Source organism: Anolis sagrei, chromosome 4, assembly GCF_037176765.1.
Source record: "Anolis sagrei isolate rAnoSag1 chromosome 4, rAnoSag1.mat, whole genome shotgun sequence".
Taxonomy (NCBI): Eukaryota; Metazoa; Chordata; class Lepidosauria; order Squamata; family Dactyloidae; genus Anolis; species Anolis sagrei.
Genome location: NC_090024.1, coordinates 183,236,606 through 183,258,726, shown reverse-complemented (window position 1 = coordinate 183,258,726; position 22,121 = coordinate 183,236,606). Strand labels below are relative to the sequence as shown.

Below are 22,121 nucleotides of genomic sequence, written 5' to 3'. Positions count from 1 at the left end.
CCAATGGATACTCCACCACAGACATCAGAAGTGCTGCAAGATCAATCAAACAATTGGGGTCAGGTAACATCTCCAATCAAAAGATTCCCCAGGCAGCAACCAGCCAGGTTTTGAAACTGCAAGGCCATTAAATGCTAATCAAGGTAGCCATTTGCAACATTCACACTTGCCCCAAGCAGACAAGAGTTCTTTCTCCCACCCTGGACATTCCACAGATATATAAACCTCACTTGCCTAGTTTCCAACAGACCTCACAACCTCTGATGATGCCTGCCATAGATGTGGGTGAAATGTCAGGAGAGAATGCATCTGGAACATGGCCATACAGCCTGGAAAACTCACAGCAACCCACAACTCCTAAAATCTGCCCTATTCTCAAAGCAAACAGATATACCGTAATCCTACATGCCACATTTACATTCCTAGTTTTTTTGGGTTTTCTTTTGGGGGGGGGGGGGCATACATGGTAAGAGGATAAAATCTGGAGAAATGTATAATTGTTCAGACAATTATAAATTTTGCAGAATGTTTACACTTTTATGTAGTTTTATTTGTATCGTGTAACAAAATGATGCTATGGGGGACTAATGTATCCTATCCTGGTAAATGATGTTTAAACTCTATTTACAATAAAGAATGTGTAGCAGAAGAGGATCATCCAGGGCTTAGCATTTGAACTCAGAAATGGAGATGGCCTCAGCTAATTAGAATACGAGCAGACTATAAGAACACTGGAGCAGGCCTGCTTGGTAGACAACAATTTACTGGGGTTCATGCACTCTCTATAGAGACAGGTGAAGATGGTGGGAACTCAATGTTTCCCATATGAACAGATTCTTCTCTTTCAAGAGGGGTTGAGATTTTAACCTGTTGAGGCTCTTCGTCCCCACTAGGAGGTGGAGTTACAACTTCTTCTTTCATAGCAAGAGGCTCTGGACTAGGAGACACAATCATAGGAGATTCTTCTACTTTAGGTGTTATAAGGGCACTGCTTCTAGCAGAAGGTGAAACCACAGCAGCCTCATCACGAGCAGGTGCATATAGGGCTGCTTCATTTGTAGGTGGTGATACTACAGCTGCTTCATATACAGGAGGTGATGCTACAGCTGCCTGGATGCCAGGTGATACCGTGCCTGCTTCATTTCCAGAAGGGGATACTATGTCTGCTTTGCCGCCAGGAGGTGAATATGGGGCTGCTTCAGGGGACTGAGGCACAGCTGGTTTGTCGCCATAAGGTGAAAACATGGCTGCTGCCTTATCAACATACTCTAGTTCAGCAGGTAGCATGGGACTGCTACGTTCTTGTTCTTGGGTGTCTAAAAGGGCCTCCTCTTCCCCCGAGGCTGGGAGGTCTTCTTCCTGTTCCATCTCTTTGGTTGCAGCGGAAATACTTTTTTTCTGCCAGTAACGACGGAAGCAATAGCAAAAACTGCAGAAGATGATAGATAATCTCTTAGAACCACATTGCATACAGATCATAGCTGACATATTTCCCTAGATTATTCTATGCAAAATGTGGGCGGGGACAAAGTTTAAGGATACCACATGGACCTTCTTCAAGTAGCATTGGGAGTTAATGGACCAACCTGGTAGCCTACTTTCATCAGCAAGCCAGAGATTCAACATGTCTGCAGTTCAGATCCATTCTACTGGCTCAATTTGTTCATATCATTCTACCTCTTAAGGTACTCAAATAACTCCTCAGTGGATTAACGTTACCCAACAACCCACACATAAATCCCTTTGGCCTACAATATTTTAGTGGACTGAGGTTAGATAAGCAGGGTAAATATCCCAGAACTTACAGCACAATGAAGCAGAAGCACAAAAGTGGTGGTAAGGAAAAGGCTACCACCAGCATGGAAATCCGATGTGATGGAGTGACTGTGTGAAAGAAACATGAGTCACTCAAGAGCTTTATCTAGGCATATTATCAATCACAACTTCCAGAAGCAAACCAATGGAACAAAGTACGTACTCTATTCAAGAATATGTACTAGTCAAAGGCAGTTATCCCGGCAATAATAAATAAATAAATAAATAAATAAATAAATACTTTATTTTTGTACCCCGCCTCCATCTCCCCAAAAGGTCTCAGGGCAGCTTACATATGGCACAATGTGCCAAAACAAAGCATAAAATAAACACACAGTACAATACAATAAAGTAATAACAATAGCATAGAAAAACAACAGTTTAAAACTCAGAACAACGCCCCATGACCCATGGTGACACAAATATTGTTAGTAGAAAAATCCCATTCCACATATTCTCACAAGTGATCACAAGTGAAATCTATAAGACTGGATTTGGGGGAGGGGGGTACTGCTACTTAGCTACATAGAATTCATCAATTATGCCCCATATTCTTTCTCAGAGACTACTAGAATACTAGCTCTCACCCCTTTCGTTGGTTTGTGTCACTAATGGAAAAAGGATGACTTGCTGAGGTTCAATTCAAATAAAACTTTTAATGCATCTTGCATTTAATAAGCAACTACAAGTTTTAAAAGGCACCTGGTACCAGCTTAAGGGATGCTCATGATTATGTTTGCAGAAAAAGTATACCAGACAACCTCCCTGTGAACCTGAATGAACTTTAAGATCTACTGGGGAGGCCCCTCTCTCGCTCCCACCTGTCACAAGCACGGTTGGTCGAGACGAGGGAGGGCCTTCTCAGTGGTGGCCTCCCGGCTCTGGCTCTCTCTCCCCAGGGAGATTAGATTAGCGCCCACCCTGTCCACCTTCTGTAAAGACCTGAAAACTTGGATGTTCCAATGTGCCTTTGATTAATCCATTCACAAATTGACTTGGTCCTCCTAGCCCAAACTCGATATCTGGCTTTTGCACTTTACTACCAGCCCCACTCTTAAGGCTGTATTGCACAAATTGACTTGGCCTTTCTAGCAATAAAAAATAGCTGGCTCTTGCACTTTACTATCAGTCCAGCCATTGTACTGCACAAGCCCTTGCCCCACCCTTACAGTTCTGAACACATCCACTGTGCCCAGATTCTGGTGCTGGCTGTTGATGGTTTATGTTTTTTATGAAGTTCTGTGTGGCTTTTGTTTTTAACTTGTTGTAATGCACTGTATTTTATTGTGCTATATTTTAACTCTGTTTGACTGGGCTTGGTCCCCATGTAAGTCACCCCTAGTCCATTCAGGGTGATGGTGGCAGGATATAAGAATAACATTATTATTATTATTATTATTATTATTATTATTATTATTATTATTATTAAGGACGGGACACCTTATTGCTGCCTAAAGAAATATCCATTCTATAAAGTTTGCCTTTGTGCTAGGTGAAAAGCCTCCAAAAGAAAAAAAAGCATTAAATCTGTCCTTCCAGCTAACTATGAGCCAAATGTTATCAGTCTCCTTCCCAGATTATATTATTACTGGTATTTGTTCTGATATATTTTGTCCAGTCTGGCCTCCAAAATCTGTCAGTCCAAGAATTCATATCAAAAGTTCTCAAACGGTGTCTAAGGAAATAAAATCCAGCCTAGTACATACCTCTTAAACTCAAGCAGTCTTCGGCTCTGCTGGCACCAGGCTCTGAAGTAAGCAGGTTGTGCTTGCATGGAATACAAGCAGTTGATCCATAGTGAACACTGAAGCTCCCGATCGAACAAAGAACACAGTTGTCAACTGTGGCCTCGCTGTATGTCCCAGGAGGGCACAACACTGTCACACACAATGGGTAGATACAAGCAAAGAGAGGTTGATAAACTGAGATCAATGTATAGGTTTTTTTAAAGCACTGTTTAATTCCTCCATCAAGCTGAGGGGAGGGGAAATCAAGCTGGCCAACTACAGAATGGGCCCTGCACAAAATACCCTTTCCAGCACTTGGTGGGTTGGATTATAACCCACCATATACTGTGCTGAGTCATAACTATTTGATTTAGTGAAGTCACACATTCTGCAATACTGCTCAGTGACTGGGCTGGTTCCAACTACATGAAATCTTTTGTAAGGCCGCTCTGATTCCCCTTTGGGGTTGAGAAGGGTAGAATATAAATACTGTAAATAAATAAATAAATAAATCCGAAGCAGGACTGTAACATGGACGGCATTAACAAACTCACAAAAGAAAATGTAAAGGGGACACCTGTTGTTGGATATGTACTTTCAAGATGTTGTATCATCAACTTTGCATCAATAGCACTGGCTTTTGATTTGCTTCCAGGTTCAAGCAAAGGGATTGGTTTTAACCGACAGAGAACTAAACAGTTTGGTGTCAGTGTATCTAAAGCATTGCCTCCTCCCATATGAACCTGCCTGAAATTTAAGATTTTGAGCAACGACTTTGCTGCTTGTCCAGTCACAATAGATTGGTAAATACAGATAGCAGGGCTTTCTCTGTCGTACCTACTTAGCTTCTACTGAGCAGCTAAGGCTATGTTATTTCACATGGCCTTTGTTCCTCAAAACCAGAGTGACTGTTCTGGCTCTCTTCACTGTGTGTGGTTCTTTTGGCTGTTTTCTAAGAAATTATTTTAGTTTGCATTTAAATAATGTATGTATTTGTTTATATTTAATGTTTTAAATAATGCTCCTTGGCTATACATTGCCTTGGAGCCCTGGCAGATGGAGGCAACAAATAAATGATTAAAATAAGGTAACACAAGGGTCACCCAGACAGCTTCTCATCAGTCATTTCTAGACTGTTGAATGACCTGCCAGAAAAACTCCTGACAGCTAAACAAGCTATCAGAATTTCAAACAGAATTAAATACCTATCTGTTCCAGCAGGCCTACCCAGTCAACTTTGAATCATGACTTTTGAATTTGTGTTCTATTGCCACTATATAATATAATATATTTATTTATTTATTTATTTTCATTCCCTGTGTTTGGTGTATGCTTTTAATAATGGTGTGATTTTATCTATGTATTTTATGTTCATATGTTTTGACTGTTGTACTCTGCCTCGAGACATTAGGAAAGGTGAGCAACAAATAAAATATATTTCTATTATCATTATTATTTGATACACAACAAGATTAGTACACAACAAACAAAATCAATATGCTGGCTTTTGTATTTGATCGCACATCGGACAATTCCCAAGTGTCTACGACTATGTAATGTATCGGCAAATAATGTGTGCAGATCCCAGTAGGGTGGCCTTTTGCAGCTGACAGATGGTAATTTTGTCAGCACCAATTGTTTTAAGTGTAGGACAAGGTCTTTAGGCACTGCACCCAGTGTGCTGATCACCAATGGGACAACCTTGACTGGCTTGTGCCAGAGACTTTGAAGTTCTATCTTTAAATCCTCATATTGTGTAAGCTTTTCCAGTTGCTTCTCATCAATTCTGCTGTCGCCTGGGATTGCAACATTGATGATCCATACTCCCCCCCCCCCCCCCCCCCCCCATGATTGTGAGGTCAGAAGAATTGTGCTCCAAAACTCTGTCAGACTGAATTTGGAAGTCCCAAGGTAGTTTCATTTTGTGTAACTTTTGTGTTCATTTTGTGTAACTTTTTCAGGCTTGTGATCCCACCAGTTTTTTTGCCGCAGGCAGATGGTATTTGTGGCACAAATTCCAGTGGATCATCTGAGAAACAGTATCATGCCTTTGCTTATAGTCTGCACAATCTTCTTGCAGCAACTGAGTATGTGATCCATCGTTTCATCTGCTTCCTTGCAGAGTCTACATTTGGAATCTGTCGTTGACTTCAATTCTGGCTTTCATGACATTGGTTCTAATTGCTTGCCAATTTTTGCCAATTTTCTCTTTTGCTCTCCATTGTATTTTTATGGTGTTCACTCTTTGTTTTTTGCACTTTAAGCATTACTATTATATTTATTTTATTTTATATATATATATATATATATATATATATATATATATATATATATACATATCTATATTTATAATTTTATTTATATATTTGTTATTTTATTTTATTATTATGCACTTTAAGCATTTTTTAAAACAAACAAACAAAATAACCACATGATGAGTTGTTTCCCAAGGATGTAAACAGAAACTGCAGTCTGTGTTACCAAAGGCAGTGTCTGAGGTGGGATGAGGCAGCATCTCATAGATCACCTGCTCCACTCACTACAGCAGTCGGGACAGTGTGCCTCTAGCTCCTGTGTCTGTCCATAACCGCTCTGGCATTTTCCACCCTCCAGGAAGTTGAAGAAGGTGTTGTTAAAGGTGTAGTTAAAGGAAGTATCATTAGCAAGTGAGTCTCCCACAGGGAAGTATTTGTTGTGATTCAGGAACTCAGTGAGGGCATCCTTGGCCTATGGTAGTTAGAGAAGAAAGGGAAGGGAGATTAAAAAAAAACTGAAGAATCAGACAGGATAGTATATGCATTACATGATCACACTGCTATATGTGTCTGCTTAACCAAAGAAGGAATACAAGAAGCACAATGAATACACAGGAGGAGGAGGATTTAACAACACTGTCTTGTCAATGTTACATGAAAGGGAATGCACAAATAGAAGCAATTCCATAATGCATGCTTGGTACAGAAGCATTGTTCAACTTAACTCGATAAATAAGCATAGAATTCTTGAATCTTGCCCCATGGTAAATAGTCCCACTGTATTATGTTAGATGCTGTCCAGTGCCAATTTGTGGATTCGGGATGTACACACAATGGGAGACAGTGGGTTGATACCAAAGCAAGTGAGAAGAATAGAAGAGAGCAGTTTATGCTCTTTTTGCGCTGAAAAACAGCCTTCCATGGGAAAAAATACAACATGTTTATTGTGGTTCTAGTGTGATTTATCCATCAGATAAAATATTTTTGCACTGTTAATGGCAACTTCTCCACAGGTTTAAGTGAGTACATACAAAACTATCAAGCCATTTTCTAGTAGAACAGAGATGATTTCTGGTGACACACCTTCTGCAGATTGGTATGGATAGCGGCATGGTAACAATCTATTGCCAGGTCCTCCTCCTTTGGGTCACAGGACTCGTCCCAGCCCTCCTTGAAGGGAGACACTAAAAACAAAGACAAATACATTATTGTTCTCAAGCTATCCCAACCAGAGGATCATTTTTTTTTCATCAGACCAATCAGAATACAAATTCTAAGCAACATTCCAGAATATTGATATAGCAAAATATGTGTGTTCCATGTTTGTTATGCACTATATGGATAGATGTAACAAATAACGTTATCATTATTTTTATTTGCTTATATAAGTAAAATATAACAATGTCAAAGACCCCTTTCACACAGCTGAATAAAATCCCACATTTTCTGCTCTGAACTGGAATATATGGCAGTGTGGACTCAGATAACCCAGTTCAAAGCAGATAATGTGGGATTTTCTGCCTTGTTATTCTGAGTTATAAGGCTGTGTGGAAGGGTCCACAGTCACCTTTACAACAACAAAAATCCATATATTTTCATAACATTCTGATGATTCCTGTCCTTTACAATTCTATACTTATGCAGTACTTATATACAATTTTTCCCCTTCCCTCTTCCTCCCTCCTGCCCTCGGGAACACTTGTCCCTCTCCTCTATATATGATTTTATTTGTTGGATCATGAAGAGTGTCTGATGAATTCCTTGTATTTTCCTTTCCCCTTTACTCTAGCTATAAGCCCTTTCCATTTTGACTTCCCGTTCTTCTTAGAATGCCAATTTGTATACTTAATTCTCCTTTCCTTGATGTAATCTTGGAACATATAATCTGAGAAGTATTCAAACCATTTTTTAAGTTCCCATTTCCTGGGCTCTTTCCAACCTAAGGCTTGGGTAGCTGCTATCACGTATTTTACGATTTCAACCATTCTTTATTCCCACTTTTACCATCTTTTTTTTTTTTTGTAAAGAATTGTGTTTTGTTCAACTCTGTTTTTATCCTTAATATTTCCTCCATCTCGCTCTTAGCTTTTTATTAAAAATGTTGTAGCTTTTCGCAGTCCCACCACATATGGATAAAGCTTCCAATTCCACCACATTTATGCCAACACAATTTTGATGTGTTTTATGTGATTTGGGCCAACTAATGTAGGGTTCGATATCATTTTGTCATTATTTCACATTGCATTTCCTTAATCCTTAGGTGTCTAATTTTTTATTGATTGCATCCAATTTTTGATCTCCTTCTCATTGCTATTTAATTCATCTTTCCATACCTCAATCAAAGTAAGTTTCAAATTATGTAGTTCTTTTATTATTTTATTATAGACAAATCCCATGATTTTTATCCTTCTCTATTTTCCATTTTAAAATTTGGTCTAAGTCTGCTTTCTGGGCTTTCCTTTCTCTTCCATTCCATGATCCTCTGGGTCATTCCATGCCATAGTAACCAGTTACTTTGTCTGCAATTATTCTTTAACTCATCTCATTCTATTATTGTTTCATCACGTTTTAATAGATCACCATTTTTGTTTCATATTTGTTATCCATTTCCCATACGTCTCTTCATTTTTGTTGTCTATTATTCCTGTTGGGAGCTTTTTATTTATCAGGAATTTACTTTGCCATTTTTCCAGCATTCCATTGTTGAAATTAATGGACCTCCTTTTATTTTTTTTATTTTTTTTATCTAACTTTTTCTTTAAACACAAGCAATGTTCCCACCCACTGATTGATTTCTCCATTCTTTCCCACTTTTTTAACTCGTCAAGATCCAATTCCAATAATCTCACTAATTGGAAGGGCTCAAAATAACTCTGAAGGCATGGTGCTCCGCAACCTCCATTCCCTTATGAGGAGTAGAATATCAAGTTGGAAATTCTATTCTTGTTAGTCCCTACTATCCAAGATTTAAATGAATTGTCCCATTTCTTTATCATTTTGTTTGGAATACCAAACAGTTGGGGGGAAAGAGCAGAAACTTAGATAAAATCATCATCTTGCATATCATAAGGCTGGTTGTCATATCCCAGTTCCATTTTTTCCAATTGTGTATTTGCATGCTATTTTTCCATAACTTATGGTAATTTATTTGTATTATATTATTTAGATTTTTGGGGATATATACTCCCAAGTATTTTAACTTCTTTTTTCCCAGTTTTGCCCCAGGTTAGATTTTTGTGTAGAACATCTGATTTTTCAATGTTTATAGCTAATCCTGAAATATTTTCAATTTTTTAAATTACTTTTGTTACTTCCTTTATGGATTCCTTTGGTGATGCAACAAATGACATGCTAATTCAGTTCAGTACATCTCCTGTTCTTTTCATAACATGTTTTCATCACTGGCCATCTTACTGAAGAAATAGCTTTTCCATAACTCCAAATAAATATCCTTGAACTCAAAATGTATAATTCTGGAGCATTCAACAAATATACATTTCTAGCCAACAATTATCTCTGATGTTTTTACAAGGCAGCCAAGCTGGTAAATCCCATCGTTCTGTAGAAACTTTTATTGTTCTCAACTTTACTTCTCCCCCACATGTTTAATGAACTAAATTCCCCTAAGTCCCTGTGCCATTCTTTCCAAACCCATATATTTCTTGGTTCTGACCTTTTGTCTCTACCTGGAGGTTGAATTTATCTGTGGGTCTATCCAAAGTTGGGAAGCAAGTGATGTCCCCGATAAGGATATTAGCTTTGAAGTCGGCCACCACTTTATCCAGACGTTCATGTAGAGTCTTCATAAATTTACCAGTCAATTCGTCATCACAGGAGTTGGTCTCATAAACCAAGAGGACCTGAAGCTCTCCACGTATGTGATAGCCTGGGGAAAAGAGAAAAAGTTACTATAATTCACTATGTAATAGTCACACTTTTTATCCCTTTTTTTCTTTTGAAAAAAGGGGGTGTGACCATTATGCAAAGAGAGCAAAATGTATGGAACCAGCTGTGTCTGGGGCTTTTCCTCTCTTATTTCTAAAGAAGCAGTAGGGAAAAGGGAGAGCCCCACACCTAGTCTCCACCTAGTCTTCCTCCTGCCTCCTTGGAAGAAAGAGGGGGGGAAACCCCTCTGAATTTCTTTTTGGAAACTGGCTTACTTCCAAGGAGGAGACTGGATCTGGAGTTTTCTCTCTCTTACTTCCAAGGTGGCAGGAGGGAGAAGGAAAAAAACCCAAACCCTTCTTGGATGTAAGGAATCTGAGCCATACCCACAAGCCTTCCAACTGTTGCTGTATACCAAAGTGTGGAATGTTTCACAAAATAATAAATGCTCTTCTTCTGAAACACCCACCAAAAGCATTTATACTGGCATAGCAGGAAGGGACACACCTGCCACTGTGTGAAAGAAAACCTTGGTTTGGAGTTCACCATCCTTCATGAAGGATATCGTACAGGTGTAGCGTCCACTGTCCTCAGGAGTAAATGCATGTATAGTCAGGGTAGCATCATCAGAAAGATAATGGACTCCTAGAAACAGACAGCAGAATCATACAAGCTGAATAAAAAAAATCCAATCAATCAGACAACAGTTTCCTGTAGAAAGGCTTCAAGAAAAGCCCTTTAGCAGTTTTTCCTATTCCATTTGGAAAGGGAAACTCTGTAGCTCTGGATGCATTGATTTCTCCCCTGCCCTATTTATGAAAGTATGTATGCTTTCTCTTGTTACTCTGTTGCTATGAGTGAATGTCCACATAAAACCACCTCCTGGCTCCTAACATTCTCTGTATATTCTCTTATTGCAGAAGTTATACACCAAGCAGCTTGCATGGTTGAAAATATGTTATTATGATTTTACCACTATGTTTTGTGTTTCTTTCTGCTTTCTCTCAAAGCATTTTATTTATTTATTTATTTATTTGCATTATTTATATCCCACCCTTCTCAACCCTGAAGGGGACTCAGAGTGGCCTTACAAACGGCGACAATTTAATGCCATATACACAACAGACATAGAATAAATGTATACATTAAAATATGAATTTAAAAATCATATAAAGATTAAAATACATTATTAAAACCATGAAATCTGGGATCATAGTCAAAAAGCTGTTCTAATTGTCATTGCACATTTTCTATCACCACTTATTGCACTGCGCTATTGGTCAAAGGTTTGATCAATAGTGTAGTACAATAAGTGATGGTGGAAAATGTCCAATGACTTTGCACTAAATGATTTTCAAGGGATTCTGAAAAGATCAATGATGCAATTTCAGTTGGGAAGAATTGGTAGGTGGGTTTTAATTACATCCCAAAGCTGGCATTCAAAGTAACCAGTCCATTATTTCTCAGCATGTGCATTTAAATATGTATATTGTGAAGAATGTCCCAATACATAACCTTTTGAATTTAACAGATTTGAACTTAGACAACCAGTTTCTAATTAACTTGGTTTCTTCTCCAGGATGTCTGACAGATATGCTAACACATTACTGCCTCTTTAGATTACATCCTAACCAGTATTCAAATTGTTGAAAGAAAAGGAACAAGGCTGACTAATAGTAATAGCTGAGGAGGTGGGGACAACACTAACTAAAGAGATTGGCTTTCCTCCCTGTCACTTTTCAAAACTTCTTAAAGATGTTGTTATAGGACAAAAAAGAGAACTTGATGGGTTGAATATGTCTCTCCAGAGTGTGGAGTGATGTGTATGTGTGTATGTATGTATGTGTGTGTGTATATATATATATATAGAGAGAGAGAGAGAGAGAGAGAGAGAGAGAGAGAGAGAGAAACCAATAATGAACCTAAAGACAATATGACCTCATACCTTAGGCATAATTATACACAAAGCATATAAAATCATGCCACTAAATCTTTGGATAAAAAAAATCCTCAAACCTTAACATTTAGAACTTCCTGTAATATTTTTTAAAGAAAAAGCTATCTATGTCACTGTAGATTATCATTCTTAAAGAGTCATTGACAAGCCTGACACACAAATGGTTTTCCCCCCTCCTCTCAAATTACTATTAGCAAGATGAACAACAGTGCACAAGATTCTTACGTTTTCAGAAGTTCTTGGTATCACCTATGCTGATGAAAAGTTATCAGAAGTTTGCACACTTTATGATACTTTGTCTATATAAAGACTGTCTGACTGTGGGAGTGGGTTTTCTCTTCGCAGAAAGCATGGCTATCTTTGTTTTAAAAGGCAATCACACACTCTACATCAAGAACACAATCTCTCAACCCAATAGCAGTTTTGACACGAATGGAAAAACCTAGATCCCCATGCAACAATGCTTAGGTTACCTCCATTTTCCTTGGTCCAATTGTAGGTTGGATTCAAACCAAACACCACACCAGACCTTGCAGGCTTGCAAGGTATAGTGATTTCCTTGGTTCCAATGTGGACAAAGATGGGTCCTGAAAATGAGAAAGCAGGATGGGAAAGGTATGGCTCTCTTGGGTTCGTTTTATGGTCTCTTGGATTCCCCCTGCCTCCTAAGAATAGAAAATGAGCCGCAGATTCCCTCCAATGGGCATTTTGCCATCTTCCCCATCCCCAGGCAATTTTAATCAAAGAAGATGCCTCTAAAAAAAGGAATCAAAGAGGAAATTATATATGCTAACTTCCTATTGTTTATAAAAGAAAAATCTTCCCTGGACCTAAAATAGCATGGAGAACTCAAAACATGGCAAAGATGAGACAATTTTTATTTTATTTTATTCTTTTGCTGGGAACCACAGAAAAAGATTCATCTCTCAAGCATCTCCAGGAAGTCAGGTTAATGCAGCCTGCAGCCTTCTATAGTTGCCCACCTTGGTCTAGGGCAGTTGTTTCCCAAATTCTGGTCTTCTAGGGGTTTTGGACTTCATTTCCAAGAATCCCTAAGCATTGGCCAAAAGAGCCAAGGCTTCTGAGAGTAGAAGTCCAAAACACCTGTCTTAGAGTTTGGGAATTACTGGTCTAGGGTAAAATCATAAAGTTGGAAGAGACCACAAAGGCTTTCCAAACCAACCCCCTGCCATGCAGGAATACACAACCAAAGCATTCTCAACAAATGGCCATCCAACTTTAGAATCATAGAATCATAGAGTTGGAAAAGACCTCATGGGTCATCCAGTCCAACTCCCTGCCAAGAAGCAGGGAAATCACATTCAAAGCACCCCTGACAGATGGCCATTCAATCTCTGCTTAAAAGCTTACAAAGAAGAAGCCTCCACCGCACTCCGGGGTAGAGAGTTCCACTGCTGAACGGCTCTCACAGTTATAAAGTTCTTCCTCATGTTCAGCTGGAATCTCCTTTCCTGTAGTTTGAAGCCATTGTTTCGCATCCTAGTCTCCAGGGCAGCAAAAAGCAAGCTTGCTCCCTCCTCCCTGTGACTTCCCCTCACATATTTATACATGGCCATCATGTCTCCTCTCAGCAGTCCCTTCTTCAGGCTAAACATGCCCTGCTCTTTAAGCCACTCCTCATGGGGCTTGTTCTCCAGATCCTTGATCATTTTAGTCACCCTCCTCTGCACACGTTCCAACATGACAACATCTCCCTTCAGCTGTGGTGCCCAGAATTGGACACCATATTCCAGGTGTGGTCTGACCAAGGCAGAATAGAGGTCTTCCTGGATCTAAACACTATACTCTTATTTATGCAGGCCAAAATCTCATTGGCTTTTTAAGCTGCCACATGACATTGTTGGCTCATGTTTCACTTGGTTGTCCACGAGTACTCCAAAATCTTTTTTCACATGTACTGCTATTGAGCCAGGCATCTCCCATTCTGTCCAGTAATCTTCTTCTATGAATCTACAATTTGGTGATGGATCTGGGCATTGTATGTTTTTACCCTGTTTCCCCTTCCCTTCTGCTCCCTCACCCATATTGTGCTTCAGTAGTTATATTTATATTTTTAATGTACCAAACATACCAAGTTTGTATGAAAATGTGACTATTTCTTGTGCTGGTCAATGACCGAAATAAATGATTTGATTTGATTCATTCTGTATCTTTGCATTTAATTTTTTTTCTGCCTAAGTGGAGTATCTTGCATTTGTCCCTGTTGAACTTAATTTTGGCCCATTTCTCTAATCTGTTAAGTTTTGAATTCTGCTCCTGTCTTCTGGAGTATTGGCTATCCCTCCTAATTTGTGTTATCTGCAAACCTGATAATGCCTTGCTTTAAAACCTCCAGAAAAGGAGACTCCACCAGCTCCAGGGGAGCAATTGCCTTGCAAACAGCTCTCACTATCAGGAAATGTAGGTGGAATATCTTTTCCTGGTATTTGAATCCATTACTCCATTGTGTTCTCTTCTCTAGACCAGCGGAAAACAAGCTTGCCCTGCCCTCAATGTGACACCTTTTCAGAAACTTAAACATGGTAATAATATTCTCAGTCTCAATCTATCATGTCCCTAATATTCTCAGTCTCAATCTATCATGTCCCTTATCAGCCAGGTCCCTCAGCCATTTCTCATAGGGTTTGGCTTCCAGACCGTTTTGGTCACCGTTCTTTGGATATGTTCCAGCTGGTCAATATCCTTCTTGGAAACAGGGCATCACCCCATCATAAAGTGGCATTCGCCTCTGGGACCTGCAAGTGGTAAGTTATCTTTCTAATGTTCTCACCCCTTTCTCCAGTAGTTTTTCTGTCTTCATTGTCATCCGATTCTGAAAATGTTTCATTGTTGAATAATTCATGGGGAACCAGTCCATAGCCTGGAAAAGGATAGGGGACCTCAGTAAGATTTCACTCAGTGTTTACCAAGCAACAACATTTGTGAGACCTGGACTCCACCCCAGAGCTCCCTTCAGAGAAACAGTGCAATAATATAATATAATTGCAATATGTGAAATGACTATGGAATAGCCTTAGATTACGACCTTTGTGTGGCGTGTTTTAATATTGAATGTAGTTTTACATGTTTTATATATATTACTGTTAACCCAATTGGCTTTAAGCTTAATGTTTATATGTGTTAAGGCACTGAATGATTGCCAAATGTAAGTGTGCTTGCTCCATCCATGTTCAACATCTACACAAATGACCAGCCACTGCCAGAAGGGACAGAGAGTTTCATCTATGCTGATGATCGTGCCATTACTGCTCAAGCAGAGAGCTTTGAGATGGTAGAACAGAAGCTTCCGAAGCTCTAGGTACTCTTACTGCCTATTACAGGGAAAACCAGCTGATCCCCAACCCATCCAAAACACAGACATGTGCCTTTCATCTCAAGAACAGAGAAGCATCCCTAGCTCTGAAGATCACCTGGGAAGGAATCCCACTGGAGCATTGCAGCACACCCAAATACCTGGGAGTCACTCTGGACCGTGCTCTTACCTACAAGAAGCACTGCCTGAACATCAAGCAAAAAGTGGGTGCTAGAAACAACATCATACGAAAGCTGACTGGCACAACTTGTGGATCACAACCAGATACAGTGAAGACATCTGCCCTTGCGCTGTGCTACTCTGATGCTGAGTATGCATGCCCAGTGTGAAATACATCTCACCACACTAAAACAGTGGATGTGGCTCTTAATGAAACATGCCGCATTATCACGGGGTGTCTGCGCCCTACACCACTGGAGAAATTACACTGCTTAGCCGGTATTGCACCACCTGACATCCGCCGGGAAGTAGCAGCCAATAGTGAAAGGACCAAGGCAGAGACATCTCCAGCTCATCCCCTGTTTGGGTATCAGCCAGCACGTCAACGACTTAAATCTAGAAATAGTTTTCTTAGATCTACAGAGACACTCGCTGGAACACCTCAGCAAGTGAGAGTCCAAAAGTGGCAGGCTCAAACCCAGAACCTCAACCAATGGCTGATACCCAATGAGAGACTCCCTCCTGGGCACACAGAGGACTAGGCGACTTGGAAGGTGCTGAACAGACTGCGCTCTGGCACCACAAGATGCAGAGCCAACCTTCAGAAATGGGGCTACAAAGTGGAACCCTCGACATGCGAGTGCGGAGAGGAGCAAACCACTGACCAACTGCTGCAATGCAACCTGAGCCCTGCCACATGCACAATGGAGGACCTTCTTGCAGCAATACCAGAGGCACTCCAAGTGGCCAGATACTGGTCAAAGGACATTTAATCAACTACCATACTCACAAATTCTGTATTTTGTCTGTTTGTTTACTTTGTTCTGTTAGAAACGTAATATAATTGACTGGTTGCCCTGACACGACAAATAAATAGCCGCCTTTAGTCCCCCTTGGGGTAGAGAAAGGCAGAGTAGAAATAGGGTAAATAAATAAATAAATAAAATGTCTATAGGATGGGATCTTCTACAACTGCTGCATTTGTTATATCTAGCAAGACCCTGCTGGGTGCTTTACAGAAAAAGAAGCGCTTTCCAATGATTTGTAGCTTAAGTAAAATAATATTAAGCCAATGTCTGGCTTTGTCCTAACCTGTGTCTTAAGTCCTCATCTGTAAAATACAAAATTGTCAGCCTTTGATCTGGTTTTGGTGAAGCTATGTATGCGAAGCCCGTCATTCAACTTTAGAATCATTGAATCTAGATTGTGTATGTTGATTTCACTAAATAAATCTCTAAAGTGGCTTAAATTATATTCATAGTCTCCTGTAGTCTCAGAATATCTACTTTTCAATACAATCCTTCACATAGAGGTTGTGCTTTTACAAGACCTTTATCCATGATGACAGAGGGTGTGTCTACACTAGGAATGGGCAAACTTGGGCCCTCCAGGTGTTTTGGACTTCAACTCCCACAATTCCTAACAGCCTCAGGCCCTTGCCTTTGCTCCCTCAGCCGCTCCCTAAGCGGCTGAGGGAGCAAAGGAAAGGTCCTGAGGCTGTTAGGAATTGTGGGAGTTGAAGTCCAAAACACCTGGAGGGCCCAAGTTTGCCCGTGACTGATCTACACTGTAGCATTAATGCACTTTGACACCACTTTGACAGCTCAATGTTACTATGAGTGTTGTAGTTTCACAAGATCTTCCACCTCCTCTACCAAAGAGTGATGGGGCCTCACCAAACTTCAACTCCCAGGATCCCACAGCATAAGGTGGTATCAAACTGCGTTAATTCTACAGTGCAGAGCTCCCCCCCCCTCCCCAAAAGAAAGCCCTCTTCACATACTGGCCCCCTTGTATAACCACAGGACCAGGGTCCACACAACGACTCGGACTACGGGACAAGACATGAAGCCGGGTTCAAGGCCCCGCTGGGCGGCTCCAGAGCGCCGGAGGGCGTCCCGTTTCTGTCGCCATGGCAACGAGAGGCACCCTGGGCCAAGTTCCACCCTTTGGTTGCTAGGCGCCTCCTGCAGCTCCTTCGTGACGTCACCACCCTGGAACTCCCTCCCTTCCCAGGGTTCGCCTAGAAAGCGCAGCGCACGCCGTGACTGAAAATGATCCTCGGCGGCCACCGTTCGCAAGTTTTGTGTACGTCACTGTTATGCGGCGGTTTACAGGGACTTTGTTGCTTTTGTCGCTTCGCTGCTTCACTCAAGATCGAGAAGAAGGTGGTTTCACTTCAAAGCTAATTTAAGGATACTCTGAGTTCTGAGGAAGGGAGGGAGGGAGGGAGGGAGGAAGGAAGGAAGGAAGGAAGGAAGGAAGGAAGGAAGGAAGGAAGGAAGGAAGGAAGGAAGGCGATATCGACCAGAGGGCTTGTTTCTTCCTTCCTCGGTTTTATCCCTCGCTTGTCGCTACTATGAAGCCCCCGTCGAGGCGGCGCTCTGCTCCTGCTCGCTACGACCTAGGCCCCGCCGCTCAGGTTTGGACCGACCGAGAAAAGCGACGCTTGCTTCGGGCTTTGAGAGCCCAAGCTCAAACACCGGGTCCCTTGCGGCCGGAGCTGCTGAAGAAGTACTTGTCTTCAAGGAGTGAATCCGAGGTGAGTGGAGACTTTCTTAGGGTACATCCACTCTGCAGCATTAATACAGTTTGACAACACATTACTATGAGATCCTCGAAGTTGTAGTTTGTGCGTACAATTCCCTTTTGTGTGTGAGAGAGAAACTTCAAGTCGCTTCTGGTGTGAGAGAATTGGCTGCCTGCAAGGATGTTGCCCAGGGACACCCAGATGTTTATTTATTTATTTACTAGCCGTCCCCTGCCATGCGTTGCTGTGGCCCAGTCTGGTGATCATGGGAGTCCTGTGTGCCACATTTGGTTCAATTCCATCAACTACAATCCCAGCAACTACAACTCCCAAATGACAAAATCATTTTTTTATTTAGTGATGGTCATTCAATGGTCTGATAGATGTATTGTGTCCAAATTTGGTGTCAATTCATCCAGTGGTTTTTGAGTTATGTTAAGCCCACAAAAGAACATTACATTTTTATTTATATAGATTTTATTTACAACATATTGTTGAAGGCTTTCATGGCCGGAATCACTGGGTTGTCGTAGGTTTTTTCGGGCTGTATGGCCATGGTCTAGAGGCATTCTCTCCTGACGTTTCGCCTGCATCTATGGCAAGCATCCTCAGAGGTAGTGAGGTCTGTTGGAACTAGGAAAAATGGTTTATATATCTGTGGAATGACCAGGGTGGGACAAAGGACTCTTGTCTGCTGGAGCTAGGTATGAATGTTTCAACTGACCGCCTTGATTAGCATATAATGGCCTGACTGTGCCTAGAGCACAGTCAATAACAGCACAACAACAGAGAGGAAACAAACAAGGACATGTAATCACCTCTCAACAAAAGATTGCTCCAGGCACTGCCCACATGCAGAGCCAAAGCTGACAGAGGGAGCCCTTCTGCACTCACTGAATTCGAACCTGCGACCTGTCCATCTTCAGTCCTGCTGACACAAGAGTTTAAACCATTGTGCCACCGGGAGCTTCCACGAGGCCATAGCATTGAGCTGTGGGAGTTAAAGTGATGGCCAACTGCATTAATGCTACTGTGAGGGTGAAATGATGGAGGATGGGCTCGCTTTTGGATAAGCTGAGAGTAACTATTGAGATTGAAATACTCTGAAATCCAAAATTGTCCACATCAGGGCCTGAGATAGAACACCTTTGCTCTCTAATAATTCAGCGTACACAAACCTGGTTTCATGCACAACTTTATTTAAAATGTGTATAAAATTGCCTTCTGGTTACATGTGTATGAAATGTAAATTAAGTGTTCATGTTTGGACTCAGATCCCGGATGCAAGATGTCTCATTATGCACCAGTAAATATTTCAAAATTCCAAATACTTCTGGGCCCCAGCATTTCAATTAAGGGATTCTTAAAGCTGTACCAGTAAAAAAGCCCATTTGCCAGATTTGACTAAGGCCCCATCTACACTGACCATTTAATGCAGTTGGAAACAAGCATCAAATTGTTGTGGGCAGACAATAAAGTCCCGCAAAAAAAAAAAAAAAAACATTATACCCATCAAGCCCATTTAGGCCTTGAACTGGTTCCAGGCTTTCCTGTGGAATCATCTGCACAGTGAAATGACGTTATTCAATGCCAGTTTGAAACTACATTAAATGGTCAGTGTGATAAGGCCTTAGCCACAAAGTGTGTTGGGAAATATTTATTTATCAGAAGCAAACAGAGGGTTATAATGTTGTTGTTTTTTTAAAAAAAAAGGTTTTAAAAACTTGACATTCTACTAAATGTCCTTTGACCAGTAGCTGGCCACTTGGAGTGCTTCTGGTGTTGCTGTAAGAAGGTCCTCCATTGTGCATGTGGCAGGGCTCAGAATGCATTGTAATAGGTGTGTCTATGGTTTGCTCTTCTCCCCACTCGCATGTCGTGGACTCCACCTTTTGAATTCTCCAGTCTGGATGTTAATCAAAGCAGGGTGATGGGAGTTAGAGAGCAAAACTGGCTTGATTGAATAGTCATGAAATTTGCCTAGTTCAGTCTTGAATATTGTAGACAAAGATTGGAGATTTAGTTGGATTATAATCTCTCAGGTGCTGTTTCAGCTTGACTGAATTTGGAAATGCTAGCATAAACAAACATCCAGAAGAGTGGAGTCTTATTCTTGAAAAACATGTAATGAAGTAGTTGGCCTGATGTCCCCACCTTTAAATAAAACATGTTTTCTGTTAACCAAAGAAGCCTCTTCCAAAGTGTTATGGAAGCATTATAGTTTTCCGTAAGTTAAGACCTTTCCGAAAATACTGCACATACTGTGTTTAAAAAGTGCTGCTATTGCAGATCATGGAATTTGTGGATCTACTGAAAGAGCGTGTGGCAAAAGAAGCAGTCAAGGCAGAATATCGACACCGCCAGCGTAAACAGAAGGATACCCCTATTCCAGCACCTATTGAGGTACAAAAGGGGTAACTTTGGGTAAGGAATTATGGCATGTGATAGACTAAAAGATAGTCATATCCATTTCATTGATTTCTTTCTAGGTGTGGACTGAGTTGGCGGAAAAAATGACAGGATGCCTTGAAGATGCTGTAACAGCCGCTTTTTCCCAGGTAAAATTGTGCATCTTCTGTGACCTTATTAAAATTGATAGTAAATGATAATGTAATTTGGGCATTCAATACATCTGTGCCAACTCTGTCACTGTATATTTCGTCCACTTAGTCTTACCATACCAGCCACTGTGCCTCTTTCATGAAAAGATGTAACAGTTGGAAATGTGCTGTGCTTCCTAAGGAAAAAAAATCAGGAATATACTAACTGCTTGGAACTGGTAGTACCCTTTGTATAGCAGTGTGTTTACTGTTCTCTTATCCATGAGTACATATACCTCTATTCCATTTATTTATTGAATACTCACTGGTATCCAACTCTCTACTTGTTAGGTTTTGACGATTGCATCTACTGAGCCACTCTGCTTACTCCATTCTGTGCCCCCAAAGCCTGTGGAAGTTAAAACCACTAGATGTTCATCACCAACCGTTCATAACAAGAATAAATCAAATGAAAAAGCTCAGGAAGCAGTTGTATCATCAAATGGAGAATTGACCCCTGTGGAAAATAGTGAATTTCAGGTAGACTTCGAAAAGATTTACAAGTATCTCTCAGTGATCTCACGTGGATCTAAAGCACCAGAACTTCCACCAGGTGGTAAGTTAAGGATTTTCTAGTCATGAGTGGAGGAAAATGGGTGCTATTTGTTATTATTGGACTTCAAGTAGAATCAGCTTAGGACACATTTGTGGGTATAACTTTTACAGATTTGATTAATACATTCTTTCTAACATGACCCTACATATGCCAAGGTTTTGCAGGAAGTTGTTTCTAGAGAGGTGTTCTTGCAAACAAACACAAAACCAGAATTGTTATCTATGTTTATTCCATTTTCATGGAGAACCTGTGCTTCTGAACCCAACAAACGTGGATGGCTTACTGTATATTGAAAATTATACCAAATCTCTTCAATCCTATTTTTAAAATGTTTAGTATTTGATATGGAAGAAATACACCACTGTTTTGTGACAACTGCCTACAGAGCGCTTGAAAGGAAACAAAACCTGAGAAGCTATGGCTAAGTATTACATTTTTTGGCCAGATGAAAAGTATCTACCTAACATCTCTCCCATATTTTGTTTGTTTTCTATAGAATCAGCTGTGCTCCTAGACTTGTTACTATCACTGCCAGAAGAGTTGAAGTGTCTGGATTTTAAAAAATTGAAGAGTCATATGTTCAAATGCTATAGAGAGTTAAATGCATGTTACACAGGCAAGAAAAACAGAACACAAACAGAGTCCAGCCAGTCTGTAAATAGTGGCAGAGGCCAACATGATATACTTTTCCATATCCACCCAGACAGCAGCTGCTTTCAACAAGAGGGTGCTAGTTCTCTTGCTTCTTCCAAGGATGATGAAGCACCATCATCTGCCATCAACTGGAAAACTCTGGGGATCTGTCCTTTGAATTCATTTATGTTTCCATTGGATCTTTTGACATATAAAGGAGATGCTGTTGAGTGAAGGGAACTCCATTCTGTGCTACCATGTGCCTTCAACAGACTTTTCACAGGTGTTCTGAAAAATATTTATTACTGCAAGGACCAGGCTTAGCCTACTTGGTTTAGCTGTTATGGGAGCATTGGTTTCAACTAGCATGTCCTGCATTTTACACCCTTGTTTAATGTTAATAAACACAGTTCAGTCATGTCCTAATGTTTTACTTCTATTTATTTTACCAGTTCTTGTCAATTGGAAAATCCTATCTAGAGGTTTGGCACTGATAGTGATGTTGAGGTTGTCTGTTAGCTTCATTTGTAGTTAGTGATCTTATAACAGGATTAGGAATTTTATGTAGCTCTATTTTCTTATACTAGGCATCAGAAAGATCTGTCATGCCAAAATGTGTAAAACTACTAATGAGTTCTAGCAAAATATTGTCTATCTGAACTAATCTTAT

The 22,121-nt window shown here is 40.5% G+C and overlaps 2 protein-coding genes across 2 annotated transcripts; one reads left to right on the top strand and one right to left on the bottom strand.

Moving 5' to 3' along the window:
• Nucleotides 1–528: 528 nt before the first annotated feature.
• Nucleotides 529–17,156, bottom strand: LOC132773800 (zona pellucida-binding protein 2-like). The gene is made up of 10 exons (XM_060773277.2): nt 16,916–17,156; nt 14,431–14,520; nt 12,113–12,226; nt 10,190–10,327; nt 9,471–9,683; nt 6,881–6,981; nt 6,083–6,269; nt 3,522–3,692; nt 1,806–1,884; nt 529–1,429 (listed from the first exon to the last, which is right to left on the bottom strand). Exons 1-10 carry the CDS (start codon nt 16,977–16,979, stop codon nt 772–774), a joined length of 1,815 nt encoding a protein of 604 aa, XP_060629260.2. The 5' UTR covers nt 16,980–17,156; the 3' UTR covers nt 529–771.
• SNAPC2 (small nuclear RNA activating complex polypeptide 2) lies at nt 17,140–21,871 on the top strand. The gene is made up of 5 exons (XM_060773278.2): nt 17,140–17,674; nt 19,952–20,065; nt 20,152–20,220; nt 20,554–20,818; nt 21,315–21,871. Exons 1-5 carry the CDS (start codon nt 17,492–17,494, stop codon nt 21,683–21,685), a joined length of 1,002 nt encoding a protein of 333 aa, XP_060629261.2. The 5' UTR covers nt 17,140–17,491; the 3' UTR covers nt 21,686–21,871.
• Nucleotides 21,872–22,121: the final 250 nt, after the last annotated feature.